Source organism: Eutrigla gurnardus (genome assembly GCF_963514095.1).
Source record: "Eutrigla gurnardus genome assembly, chromosome: 1".
In the NCBI taxonomy this organism is placed as follows: domain Eukaryota; kingdom Metazoa; phylum Chordata; class Actinopteri; order Perciformes; family Triglidae; genus Eutrigla; species Eutrigla gurnardus.
Genome location: NC_139915.1, coordinates 4,442,634 through 4,457,333, shown reverse-complemented (window position 1 = coordinate 4,457,333; position 14,700 = coordinate 4,442,634). Strand labels below are relative to the sequence as shown.

Here is a 14,700-nt window from a genome sequence, read left to right as displayed (position 1 = left end):
TTATTAACCAATATTGAGTATAAATGGATAAATGAAATAATTCAGTACATGATAAAGAGCTTGAAGTTTATTAATTGCAGGCACAGCGGGGGAAAAGGACTAATCAGCAGAAGATTTGATCAGCAACCCCCACAACGTCACGGTGGCATTTCTCTTTCAGCACAAAATATACAAATATAGTTCTGAAAATTGGAGAAATGCTCTTATATATATATATATACACACACACACAGTATACACATTGACTTCAGCCTTTGATGGGGGAGAAGCTTTGTAATCAAGCAGCAAGGAGAGGGTATGCCATTATCAGACAACCCGGTTCAGTAGTTCTTTACTTCAGCCGCCTCGGTCCAGTGTATTAACCTGTTAATGTTGGAATAGGCTTGATAATGTACATTATAGTGAATAAATGCTATCATTGATGTGGCTTCTGCCCACCAGTTTATCACCACTTTAACAAACCAGTAAAACCCAGGGAGCAGACACATTTACTCTTGGCTGACAGATAGAATAGAACATCACTTTAGCGGTCATCGTGACACTCTTGTCTTTACAAACCATTTCAAACTGCACATCATTCTCTATAATTGTCTGGCTGCAGTCTGAAAACGCATTTCATCAACTGCCATTTGAACAGAACAGGTGAATACAATGGAATTGAGGTTATTGAACAAAAAATTCTCCCGAGCTCCTCCGTAATAACCCTTTGCCATAATAATCCCTGATGCAGAAGTGCGCAAGCAGCGGGTTGTACCAATCACGTGTCACATCGTAAAGCCGTGTCCAGACACACAGACAAATCCAATCTCTGCTGATTTGAAATGAAATCAAAGCAAATTATTAGGCAGGGATTACTTGTGGAGACATCTGTAATGGCACATAACATTTAGCAGCCGTTCATGGCAAAACTTCCAGAAGAAGAAGGGTAGCAAGGCGCATTCAGCTGACTTAAAGGAAAAACAGCAGGAAAGACTTTAGTACAGAAACATGAGACTGCAGCTTAAAATCATCCAGCATTTGGCGCGTCATCACTCACTAATCTACCTGCTTCCACGGGTAATCTGACGTATCAATATCCTGCAGCAAAAAAGAGGGAGAAATCCATCAATTTCATAGGGAAGCCAAGAAAGACCGTGCTTGCATTCATGTTTTTAAAATAATCTTGAGATCACAAGTTAATTAGTTAGTTATCTCAAAGCTACCTCAAGGTCATGAGATAATCAAACCATTATCATGAGAAAAGTTATTTGTAGTGTTTACCAGGAGTTCAATGCCAGTGCACATAAATGGCGTCTTGACAACTGTAGCAACTGATTTAAAGGTCCCATATTATACTGTTTTTTTTTTGTTTTTTTTTGAGGAGTTCGGCCTTAGAAAATGACTCCTTTTGTTACGTAATGACAGGAGCTGAAGCGCCGTTGTAACAGTGGGGGGTTCAGAGACCATGCAGGAATCGCTTGTTTTCCTCATCCTGGGAGTTGACAGGATCACGGAGGACCAGTTTATCGGTGTAGAGACCAGAGAAAACAGGTTTTTCATAATATGGCACCTTTACGCAGAAATTGTCAGATCAAGGAGTACCCATTTTTGATCAATGCAGGCAGAAAATTACATCGTCTTTCTGTTAGAGATAACATTCAGATCAGTTCTCATCATTTAAGGCTAGCTTTGCTCGGGTAAACATACATGGGCTATCATACAGTACAAATACAGATACTTGTGTTCAAAAAGACTCTGATAAAAGTAGAAGTACAGATTCAGATTCTTTGCCCAAGTTAAAGTGAAAACGTACAGGCTCTGAAATGTAAGTATAAAGCAAAAAGAATCCATATGAAGGACATTTCTACTGGCTGTTTTTTTTTTTTTTTTGCAAGACTAAGTGAATCTTGCATCATATTAATAATAATAGATTTATTAAAATCCCCTCAAATGTGTTAAAAATAAAGCCTGCTTTGAAAATGTAAGGAGTAGAAAGTACAGATACTTGATTTAAAATGCAGGGAGTAAAAGTAAAAAAATCAATGCTCAGGTAAAGTACAGACACCTGAATATTCTACTGAAGTACAGCAACAGTATTTGTACTTAGTTAGTTTGTATAGTGCATCTAGCGTGCCGTATTAAACCCACAGAAATGATTTACCCTTCTCAGCCTGAGGCGGAGCTGTCCAGGCACCTGTGGTGCTGATGAGGCTATTATTCACACAGCAGCTCGTTTTGTTTTCCCTCCACGGCCAACTGCAGTGACTATTTGGATTTATATTCTGCCTTTTGTTTTCATGAAAATGGATAGCAGAATTTAGTCTGTCATCATGAGAAAACAAGCTCTGTTACCTCGAAATCATTAAATAAACTTGTGGAGAAAAAAAAGCAAGCACGGCCATTTTTGAATCCCGTAGTTTGAAGGAAAAAAATGATGTGATACATTCTTAAGAGGTTCAGCAGTAATTAGTAAAAAAGGTCACTAGGGTGACCTCAGAGATTTACAAAAAACCATCAGAGACACAGGCGATCAGGTTCAATCAAGTTCAGTGTTTGTCAAGGCAGAGAGAGAGAGAAATATAAAGAAAGACTCGTACAGTAGTCTCCTCTGAAGACTGAAAAATAGAGAAAATAGTTTTAACATCCCGTCGTAGAAAAGTCCACAGAATGAATATGAATTTCCAGCAGTCCAGGCGTCTGCAGTGACCTGTGTGCAGTCAGCATTACTGCAGAGGTACCGCTGGGATGAAGAAGAGCCGGCGAACAATCAATATTCTCAAGTGGCGGCTCCCTTCCTGACACTTCCTAGACATTCATATAAAATCTTCTCTGCGCTGAATTGAAATCAGAGCAAAACACAGTCACGTTCATTCAAGTGAGGAAAGGCTTTCTTGAGAGGACAGTCTGGCCTTGATCTGAGGAGGACGAGGGGCTGAGCAGAGTTACAGGCCATATACGTGGATTCATGAGCTCAGATTCCATCCAAGTTTGTCTTTTTAAAACGGATGATATCTCATGTTTAAAACGCTGAATTTAAACATCTGTTTGATGCAACTTCTCTGAAACATAACTGAAACGTTCATGTTAAAGATGCCTAAGTGAAGTGAAGAAGAGCACTGGAAACGTACAGTTTATGTTGAATAAATACTGACAAAGGTTTGGCATGATTGAACTTCTGAATGATTCAGTGACACTGCACTGTTGAAGGGATAGTTTGGGCGAATAGTGTATTTGTCTTTTGGCAATGAGTTTGAGGAGAACATTGATAAAACTCCCCAGCATCCTTATCAATAAGGCTACTGCCAGTTAGCCTAGCTTAGCACGAAGACTGGAAACTAAAAACACTGGGTAACAAACTACCCACCAGTAGCTCATTCACTCCCTGCAGACAGTTTCCAGTCGTTATGCTAAGCTAGGCTAAGCTAACCAGTTGCTGGATGCAGCCATATTTTACAGACAGATATGAGAGAGGTATTAATCATCACATCTCGCTCTCCACCAGAAAGAAGTGCATTTCCCAAAATGTCAAACTTTTGTTCAAAGGTGTGTTTAAAAGGTAGATCTGGTGTTATTTGATATTTTTCTTGTTGTCAACAAGTCCCATGAAAAGACCAAACCCAACAATGTATTGTATTGATTTACCTCATTCCTCTGTCGTAGATGTACAAATCTATTAAAAAAGGGGGTGTGAATCTTTGGCTTCACAGCAATTTGATTCCATTCACGATACAGTAGTTGGCGATTCGATTCAAGGACGATTCGATTCAGTAACTTGGAACCAAAATTCTATGTCCATGAAATAAACATGCAATAATGCAAGTGAGACTATCTGTATTCTTCTGAAAGGTGAAAAATAACGTATTTATTCTAGAAAAAAGTAGTCCTGCATAATATTGTATGCTGAATACAAAAATGTAATTAAACATTGCTCAGTTATTTTTAACATTTTCAGTAGACTACATGCTGGCAGGGGAGAGAGTGTCTTAAACGTATTAAAACATTAATCATAAGTAAGAATCACGATTCATCCGATTAAACGCATTTATATCGATTATTGGTGAAGCCAAAACGATTCATTCTATTTATTTATTTTAGCAGATCGATTTAGTAGAATCTATAGGACTGACAATCGATTCATCGATTAATCGAATGAATCGTTACACCTCTAATAAATACTCACTAGTGCACCAAATGTGCATTTATATGTGGCTGAAAACAGCTCTCCAACTATTTACTCGTATACAAACTGGTGACGTTGAAAAGCATTGAGAGATCACATTGGTTTGGGCCTTTTCATGATTTGTTGACAATAATAAAAACATTATATTTCACCATCTTTTAATGTGACAACCATGACTTTCTAGAAATGTCACGGTTATAATAATAATAATAACACCACCTCTTATAAATAAGTGTGATTAAGACAGACTGGAGGGTTGTTAATCAGGTAAATTCATATGTAATCAGGCTTTTATGGTTCACAGTATATAGCGGTGCATAATGGCTCTGATTAACGACACAAAGGCTGCTTTGGCGTTGTAAGAACATGTTGCCAATATTCTGGTGGCCAGGATTGAGTTTGATTTTCTGGAACAGGAGTTTTTTGTCCAAACAGGTTCACCATGGGGGGCCTGTACGCATTTAATTAAGGGTTAATTAGGCTCCAGTTTGTTCAGATTTACAGTATAACACAGACCATAACTACTACCAACGCTGGTTTTATTCATCTTAGCAAAACACTGCATATGCAGACGTTTATCTTTAAAGTATCGAAGGAGCGTGAGCTAATTATAAATCAACTGCACTTCCTCCGTGTGGCGGGCTACGGTACAGCTCTCACCTCTGGATCTGGTCGGGACCAATTTCAAGGACACTTTAGCGGAGCAGATATTGCTGACACCAGGTCTCAACAGAGTGAGGGGAAGAAGCGTAGCTTCCTTCCCCCTTCAGCATGGCGTGGTCTCCCTCCCTGAATCGCCTCCCTCATCACTGAAGGTCCTGCTGAACGTGGAGAGTCTCCTCTTGCCCTCCCTGCTCCTCTCGCTCCTGCTCCTTATTTCCCTGCTTGGCACTTCCACGGTTAAGTGGCTGTTGCTGTCCTCTGCTTTCACAGAAGAAGACGAGGGCTGAGATGGTGAGGTCACCTCCATACCCTGGAAGTAAGGGTGGGTTGTGGGTGTCTGCGAGCTGCTGGGAAAAACAGAGGGTGAGTCAGGGGACAAGGGCCCCAAGGGGGAGTAACGTCTCAAGGAAACACCCTTTAGGTTAACAGCGAGCTCCAGGACCAGTTTCCTAGATGCCCGGGTGTGGCATGGGGGCACAGAGGCTCCCTGGATAGTGGAAGGGGGTCCGCTATGGGCTGAAGAGTCACTCTGAACAGGGGTAGAGGGCTCAGACTGTGGAACCCTACTGTTTCCCCTGCTGGCAGGTGACAGGTCCTCCTCCAGGCTGTCCACTGACTGTGAGGACAGGGGTGACGCAGGACTCTCTGGCGTGCAGGACTCCAGGTCCGTGGTGGCTGAGCAGCAGGACCCCGACATATCAACCTCATCCCCGAGGCCAGCTCCAGACCGGACCCGCCCCCGGGGCCCCCGCGCACCCGCAGTCCGGTAGCTGTGGAGCCCCAGCGCGATCTGCGTGGGTCCAGGGGAGTCCAGCAGGGGGGCGTGGCCTCTGGTGCGTCCTCCACCGTGGAAGAGGCGACTCCACAGATGCCCAAGACGGCGGCGAGAGGAGGAGGAGGTGGAGCGCCGCGTGGAATGACGCCTGATCTGCCTGCGCATCGCCAGACGAAGGTTCTGTAAGACGGAGGCCTGGAGGAGGAGGAGGAGGAGGAGGAGGAGGAGGAGGGCAGACAGAGAGGACACTTCTGTTTCTAGATAACAAGAGATGAGGTGTTTATTTGTGATCTTTAGATGTGTTGGTCGGCCGATCTTGTTTCCTAATCAACAGGCAACACGTTAAGATAAATGGCTGCTGGCTGTAGCTTCATATTATTAGAATGGCATCGACATCGAACTCTCGGCAAGAAATAAAACACTTATTTCTCAAAATGTCTGTAAAGTAAATTGAGTCAATAACAATAAGCAAGAGATGGTAATCATGGAAACACATTTTGCAATAGCGTTTGCTTGAATGCACATTTGGGCCCATTGGTTATGCACTGATTGTAAAATTAAATGTGTTGGTCTCAGAGTTTCAGGAAAAATGGGGGCCAGATGTTACTATAACTGTGTGAGAATGCTCTACCTGGGTGGGGTTGTACACTGGGAAGTCCTCCACTGGAGGGATGAGACCCTGGGCAATTAATTGACCATACGAAGGGGGAGCCTCTCTCTGAACAAACTCTGCCTCCATGCGAGTCATCTGAGTCTCAAAGGCTCTGCAAGGGAGAGAAAGGACAGAGGAGAGCAGACAGAAGAAAAGAGGAAGAATTCAAGTGATGGAGACATCTTAACAAACCATGCTAGTGAGACAAAATGGTTTTAAATCAACATGTAAGAGGAGATTAAACGACAAAGCATTGAATAAATCAAGTATATAGCCCGGAGCGTGAGGAGGATGACAGACCTGTACTCTCTGCTCCTGAGGGAGTGGAGTTTGAGGGCACAGCCGAGGGCAATGACCAGCAGGAGACTGCAGACCAGACTGCCGATCAAGGCGGCTGTGATCACCTTCCTGGGCACCGCTGCCAGGCAGTCCCTCTCATCGCTCCCGTCCAAGCAGTCCTCCTGGCCGTCACACCGCCACGTCTCAAAGATGCACAGGTTGGTCCCGCAGTGGAAGTTTCCGGGCTGGCAGTCGTAGCAGTTCTTCTCGTCCGATCCGTCCGGGCACCTCTTCTGGTTGTTGCAGCGCTCGGACGCTGGGTAGCACACGCCGGCGCCGCCTTCGCAGGGGAACTCCCCCTCCGGGCACGTCGGGCAGGCCTCCTCGTCGCGGCCAGACGGGCAGTGCCAGTAGCCGTCGCAGCGCTGGCGCTCAGAGTAGCAGCCCTGATCACTGCCACAGGGACGCTCGCCGGGAAAACAGTAACCTTTGACCTGGGAGGGCCGAGGAGAAATATGTCAACGCCTAGACACCGAGAGGACAATTTGTTCTCTGCTTGATTGATTGTGTCTATATTTAATAGTGAAAGATGTTTGAATGGTTCAGTATCGAGAAGAAGCAGAGGAAGGAACTTTAAAATGTGGGAGACAGATGGAGATGCATGAAGGGTTTAAATCTGGAGACGGTTGGAACAAGTTTACTGGGAAACAGGATGCAGAATTCCCAGTTTGCAGTACCTGGTATGTGGCGTTGAAGCCATGGCCAGGGCTGTGAGGCTGCGCCGTGTAAAAAACACTCATCTGTCCCCGACTGGACTCCAGCAGCGCCGGGCGCCTGTTGTTATGATGAGACAACACCTGCAGGAGGTGCTCTGCGCGTTGCCGCAGGCCGTCGTAGACGTGCAGCGAGTCTCCGGGCCCCAGCTGCAGGTCCAGCTGCAGCACGATGGGCTTGGGGTCCTGGGTGTCCAGGGACCACGAGCACCTCAGCTCCGCCACGGTGCTCCTGTTCGCCCGGAAAAAGTCCGGAGAGGCAAACGAGCCGTAGAAGTTCCCGAGACGTTTGCCGCAGGTGGTGTCGGGGCAACCCAGCTCGTCCGTGCCGTCGGGACAGTCGCGGGCTCCGTTGCAGCGCAGGGCGGCGGGCAGACAGCGGGTGGACTGGGCCTCGGTGCACGGGAGGGAGCCGAAGGGACAGAGGCCGGGCCGGGCCTCGGTGGGAGGGGGGGAGCAGCTGCGTTCATCCGTGGCATCGCCGCATTCATCCTGACCGTTGCACTTCCAGGAGCGAGGAAGACACTTCCCGTTTCCACACAGGAATTCATCAGACTGACAGCTGCTCTGACCCAAGTGACCTACGGAGAAAATACATAGACAGATGTATTACACCAGCTACTAACACCCAAGACAGAGATGTATCTTTAGTGACATCCCTCCCAAATATGACCATACAGTTTACTAAATGCACTTGGGTTTAGTTTACACCCAAATATCTAGTTTTAACACTCCACTATACGATTCCTGAAAACACGCAGATCTGTGACAGCACAGATTATTAATAATCTGATATTGTAAAGCAAAAAACATTACAACAAAATGTGTGTAAGCACTCTTTAGACTCCGTGGCCTGGAGTGTTTACCCTTGAGTACGGGTGGCTAATAGTGTTCTGACCTGGAGGTCAACTCATGGCTCAAAACTGACACACATATTGACACATTCTGACAGGAGAGCTGAGCAACGGAGAAGTATGTCTAGTGACAACGGGACAGGTAGCAAATGACTGCATGTGGATATGAAATGATGGCTCTGGTGAGTCCTCCCTTTTTCCAGTTTTACCTCTGATGTAGGAGAGACGGAAGCCCTGGGCTTGCCCGGAGCTGTTGGCCTGAGAGTGGAAATAGAGCGACACACGCCCCCTGGTGGAGATGAAAGGCGGAGGCAGCATGGAGCCACACAGCCGGGAATCCCCGCTCCTGGTAGGCGTCAGCAGGAGCCAGTCTCCCGAACAACTTCCCGACTCCGCCACGTCAAAGTTACGGAAGCTAGAGCAGAGGGTTTGTGACGTCAGACGCTTACTCCACAACACGCGCCATGTGTATACTGTATGTGTGAGTCTACCTGATGGTGATGACCTCTCCCTGACCTCCCTGGACGTGCCAGCTGCAGTTGACTCCAGGGGGGTAGTTTAAAGGCCAGGAGGGGCTGTAGATGACACCCCTCCGCTCTGTGTGGACCTCCACCCGCTCACTGCAGCCTGCAGGGCGACAAGGAGGGAGACGAGAACACATCAGAGGTCGTTCTCTGCAATCCAGAGTTTTTATTTTAAACTGTTAGGCATGTTAATAATATAATCTTTAATTATACAGTATAACACCATGAAAAGATCAATTCCAACAATGTGTCCATCACTCAACATCCTGACTTTGCATCCTGAATTTCCTAGAGAAAACTAGTCCCAAATATATATATATATATATATATATATATATATTTTTTTTTTTTTTCTATTTACTTAAACAGATGGGCACTGTAGTTTTTGGCAAATGTTACCAAAAAAGTTGTTAATAGAATGTTTATTTTCAGCTGCGGTTAGTATTTATTTATTTATTTATTCACAATATGAGAAATATAAAACATCGCTACACTTTGCACGCAATTTTGTATCCGTCAACCTTTGACCTTTCTCTTACAGAACATTTTACGTAACCATAAGGAAGCCTTATCATCTTGAATTTTTAGGAGGGAAACGTCACTTCTGTTCCTTTATTCATGAAGTAAGAATGAAGCACGCTCGGCTGGATCCATACCGCTACTGCCAGAATAAATACACACACACACACACACACACACACACACACACACACACACACACACACACACACACACACACACACACACACACACACACACACACACACACACACACACACACACACACACACACACACACACAGAGACTCCTGCACAGAGTGCATGCTGATATCAGGAAAAGTATTGCTTTTACCACATCACTGCTGCATTCTACACACATGCTGCTTTAACAGATTCTCAACTTTTGTATCGGATCGGTGCAAAAACCTGAAAACAACAAGTCAAATGACCTTAAAGCCTCTCGAGGGGATCTCTGTGCTGATCACATGGAGGCAAAAACAGAAACAGCAGCAGTGAAGCTGGCAGCCATGGCTGCTGTTGCCTTGGCCGCCTGCTGCCATCAGACCGTTGCTCCAGGGAACGACACATGCGAGGTGGCTGAGAGGAGGAACACACAGACCTCTTTGGAGCGCAGCAGTCATGTTTATCTCACAGCTGTTTGAAGAACGGGAAGGCTCCACGCCAGGGGAGGGTGATGCATGAATAAGTTAAATTGTGACGGAAATGTAAGCTCACATCACGCAAAAAGATTATATTCTCTTTGCTTTGCTGAGAAAGACGACGGGGCTTTTGGTGCTCGACTCCACAGCAGGGATGACAGACGGGCAGGAAGACGCTGCCTAACAAGCCTCTCAATTCACCAGAACCACAGAGACAGAACATTAGCTGAACGGCTTCCCGATGATTATTCAACACGGTCACACAGCAGAGAGTCGGCCCGGCTCTGCTGAGTGTGTGTGTTTGGTTCAGGGTTTCTTGGTGAATCAGTGAAGTCAGCAGAGGGACACCGGAAGGGGGGTTCATTTAGAGCTCAGTGATGGATATCACACACACACACACACACACACACACACACACACACACACACACACACACACAATGTTGTGTGATGAGTCAGTTTCCACTGGTTTGTTTCAGCCTCACCTGCAGACATTCAAATCATTTCAGTGTTGTCCTACTCTGCTGCTACAACAGTTACAGTTACTATGGACGAAGAAGTGCCAGTTTCTCTAGCCATAGCGGTGGATACATAAAACATAAACTCAAAAGCAACAAATTAATAAAGCTGTTAAATAAGTGTCGTGGAGTAAGAATTGAAACATCTCCCTCTGAAATTAAAGTAGAAGTTTAAATAACATAAACTAGAAATACTTATTACAGTAAAAGAAGCTGGAAATTGTACTAAAGTAGGGCACATTGAGTAAATGTACCTTAATGGCTTCAATTTCTCATCTATGTTGTTTGCAAAAGAAGCTAAATGTAATCCATTGAAGCTCTGAAAGTGTGTCTAAAAATATGAAATAAGGAGATTCTCTCTTCACTAACGTCAACATAAGATGTTCGGAGTGTGTGTGTGTGTGTGTGTGTGTGTGTGTGTGTGTGTGTGTGTGTGTGTGTGTGTGTGTGTGTGTGAGGGAGAGAGGCAGACCAGTAGGATACTGTGTGAGTAAAGGTGCCAAAACAAGTACTGACATGTGAGCGAGGTATTGTGTGGTTGATGGGACGGTGTGTGTGTGTGTGTGTGTGTGTGTGTGTGTGTGTGTGTGTGTGTGTGTGTGTGTGTGTGTCTTGTTCTCAAGGTTCCCACACACACTTCTAAAAATATGAAACAGTTTGACCTCCGTTTGTCGGTTTGGCAGAATTCTCCTTTTATTTTCCTGCCAAATAAAGTACAGGATATGATAGCAGAGAGGGGGGGAGGAGGGGGGGAGGATGGGGGGGGAGGTGTCTGCAGAGAAGCAGTGATGTAATGCTGATAGCAGCAGCATCACATTTGTGAAAGAGCATCCATGTTTCCACACTAACCCTGATCGTTTACCCACCGCAGATCAATAACCCTGCAGGTTCCTGCTCATCTTCTCATAATTCGATCACAACAATGACACCACCGGTGTCATAATATTATATCACTTCAGCAGATTGACACATAAGAAAGGGCAGCAAAAACACATCATCCACTCCTCTCCGGGTGTGGACACCAGCTTTATATGAGTGCTCAGCTGCTTTAAAGTGCAGTTTAAAGTCTCCACTGGTGATGAACAGGCAGAGAAAGATCCACTCACTACACCGTCTTGGTGATGTGATTTCCGTGCACGCAGCAGCACAAATGTGCACGGATCCCCATCGAAACATTACAGCATTGTAGATGCATTGTTGTTTCTCACCTGCACAGAGCAGAGCGGAGCGGAGCCACAGCAGTGCGAGCAGCCGCTCCGTCAGCCCCATGGTCCGGCCGGGACTCCCGCTACGATGTCGGACACAGTTCCCACGGTTCGCTCGACATCGGCGTCCTCTTCCAGCGGAGCGCTCTCATCGGCTTTCAGCTCAGAGACACCGCGAGCAGTTCCGCACTATGCAAAAGCATTGTGTCCTTTGCAGCAGCGGTAGCCAAGACGCCTGAGGGTCAAGCGCTACGGCAAACCTGGCGAGTTCCGGCCAGCGATTTCAAAATAAAAGCCATTTTTATTTAGGAATAGTATTTTTTTTATTATTATTATTTATTTATTTATTTATTTTTACATTTTTCAAAGTATTACAAGAAAGAGTGCATTTCGAGTACATGCTTTTGAAAGATCATATTCGGGTGATATTTCATAAACTGTATCTCTATGTTGCATTTTCTCGGGAATGTTTTTCTATTTAGAAGCAGTTATAGTAGTTAACTTGTTTAAAGTAAATGCATTGTGTCCTGGTTTATTTTGTTACTTTTAAATACAACATGTTACGCATGCCACTTAGCACTGTACGTTGAATACTAAAGTGCAAACTAATACCAGACCATATTGAGTTTGCTATTTTAAGAAAGCATGCTCACAGAGACTGAATACGTTGAAGAGTTGTGAGAGATATTTCTGCAACAAGAAACAGATTATGACAAAGCAGACAAATAAAGCCTGCCTCTGTGAAATGTAACACTTGGCTGAATGATAATAAAATCTTGATGTTCTTTGTCTTTTGAACCTGTTGAATCCATCTCCACACTGGATCCAGGCTGCAATATGTATTTACATGCTTTTAGAATAAAAATGACCTCCAATAAAAATGCAGCACTTCCATTTATTTTGTACTTCCATGACATCATCCTTTCTGTTATTATATTGTTTGCAACGAGGCATTGCAGCATCTGTCTCTGTGTAACTCATATCCTGTCTCTCTCTGGTTTCTAATTTAATTTCCATCCATTTTTTTTAAGTGGGAGCATTTGTACCAACTACTCTTGGTTTTTCCGTTTGGCTATGAAAGACAAAGATGTTGTCTGTTTTACGAATAAGGCTTGAGTAAATGGCGCTTTGCAAAGAACATCTCACCAGGCTCTTGTTTTTAGGAATGTGACTTTAGGGACATTCAAACCAAAAATGTCTGAAGAGCTGCTGGCATAAACATGAAGCCTGCAGACCGAACAGATGTGGAGTTATCCTCACACAACATGAAACAACGTTGCCATCCGTTCATCAGTCGGTGAATTCTAACCTAAATTTCATTATAGGAAGACAACAAAGCATAAAAGAAACTGATTCAATGTTTGCAGTTGCAGTAATGTGTTTGTCGCTATATCTGCTTACCTACAACCACGCACCAATTCCAAAATATTACTTAAAATCATGTTATTGTGCCCTTTTAAGAAGTAAAACCTGGAACTTGCGATTTCATTCCTTGTTTATAATTTTAGAGTAATTAAAATGATATTGTATGCTATATTATAGGGTGTATTCAGTCAAACCCAGTAACTGTTTTGACTAACCACCTCTTATTATTGTAATTATTTTATTATACAAACTTAATTCATTGCTGTGAATAGAAAGATTGTAACACCAAAACATCGGCTCTTATTTTGAAGACAGAACATTCTAATTTCCGCTCTAATGGTGGCCCCTCTGTGTTCAGCTTGCCGCATCAAACAGGACAAAGTGCTCTTCGTTATTCTTTGTTTATGTGTTTTCTTCGCTACTCACATCCGGATTGAATGTAACGAACAGTCGGATTGAAACTGTAGAAATCGTCCTGAAGCATGGACTAGACGCAATAAACGACATTTGCTTGTTGAAACTGACAGCACATCCAAGATCAACGCTTCACGGTTTTCTTCTTCCAATCCCTCCATTGTAGTCTGACAGATTCTGACAGTAGGCCGTTTCACTGCTACCCCCGTGTGGTCAGTGGGTGTACTACAACCCCCTCTGACAAAGTAAATACAAAGTCAATTTACCTTCAATTCGGTGTTTTCCCTGAAGCAACGGGGCGGGTTTGTAGAGAGAAAATTACGTACATGAATTAATGTTAATATTAGTTTATAGAAGAATCCAAACACTGTTGAAAAACGACAGACAGGAACTACTAGGAAAACAGCGGGAAGTGTAAAAGGCACCGCTGGGATTCGAACCCAGGATCTCCTGTTTACTAGACAGGCGCTTTAACCAACTAAGCCACGGCGCCGGTGCGTAAGGTCGGGAAATATACGTATATGAAACTGTACAATAACAACATGACGTCATGATCAAGAACTCATGTTGCAGTTAAAAAATATATATATATAATATATATAACCTTCATATAGAGGGAGCGTGCAAAACTGGCACTAATACGGAGATTAACATGTCCCGGATGCTGGTATTGTAGAGATGCCATTCAACTACGCTAGCTAATTACCCCAATCTGTTAGCATGCAGGCTTCTACATAACGTTAACTTGATTTACTCTCTGTGGAAATATTAATATTCTAACTTATTTTACCTGTACCTCAAAATAACTTAAAAAACATGTAGCTGAGCTGTGTTACCTACTACATAATTGTTGTACTACATCGTAGTACTACATTTATTTGACAGAGAAATGTTACTGGTTATTTAGCAGATTCAGATTTGAATAAAACGATATAACAATTACAATATGATCAATTATTCATTAAATGATCCAGTATATTAAAATGTAATGATCCACCTTGAATAGTTTGAATGGTGCCGTCGTTTTATTAATATTAATAGTAGAACCCACAACAGGAAATAGAAAGAAAATGTGTTGCTGTACATTTATTATGGGAAAAAGTACTACATACTTAAAAGCCCTAATAACAATAGAGGCAAAGAACTTGCTCTGGGGCGATAATGATCCGGCCCTCCATCACCAGACTTCTATAAACTCCATTACAGTATATTGTTTGTCGGCAGGTCTCTCCATTTACTCAGACTGCACTGAGGTTGGAGTGTGATCTCATTCATGGGATGACTGACTGATGATGGAAAGTATGGATGGATATAAAATGACATCAAGGGCTTTGGGTCAGGTGGTATTTGCCATCAACAG

General features: G+C 43.8%; 1 protein-coding gene across 1 annotated transcript; it reads right to left on the bottom strand.

Moving 5' to 3' along the window:
* Positions 1-55: 55 nt before the first annotated feature.
* On the bottom strand, positions 56-11,722 carry lrp3 (low density lipoprotein receptor-related protein 3). Its single transcript, XM_084014912.1, has 8 exons — positions 11,565-11,722; positions 8,647-8,782; positions 8,365-8,570; positions 7,266-7,882; positions 6,550-7,022; positions 6,229-6,361; positions 1,519-5,792; positions 56-1,465 (listed from the first exon to the last, which is right to left on the bottom strand). Exons 1-7 carry the CDS (start codon positions 11,623-11,625, stop codon positions 4,926-4,928), a joined length of 2,493 nt encoding a protein of 830 aa, XP_083871038.1. The 5' UTR covers positions 11,626-11,722; the 3' UTR covers positions 56-1,465; positions 1,519-4,925.
* Between the last annotated feature and the right edge of the window lie 2,978 nt (positions 11,723-14,700).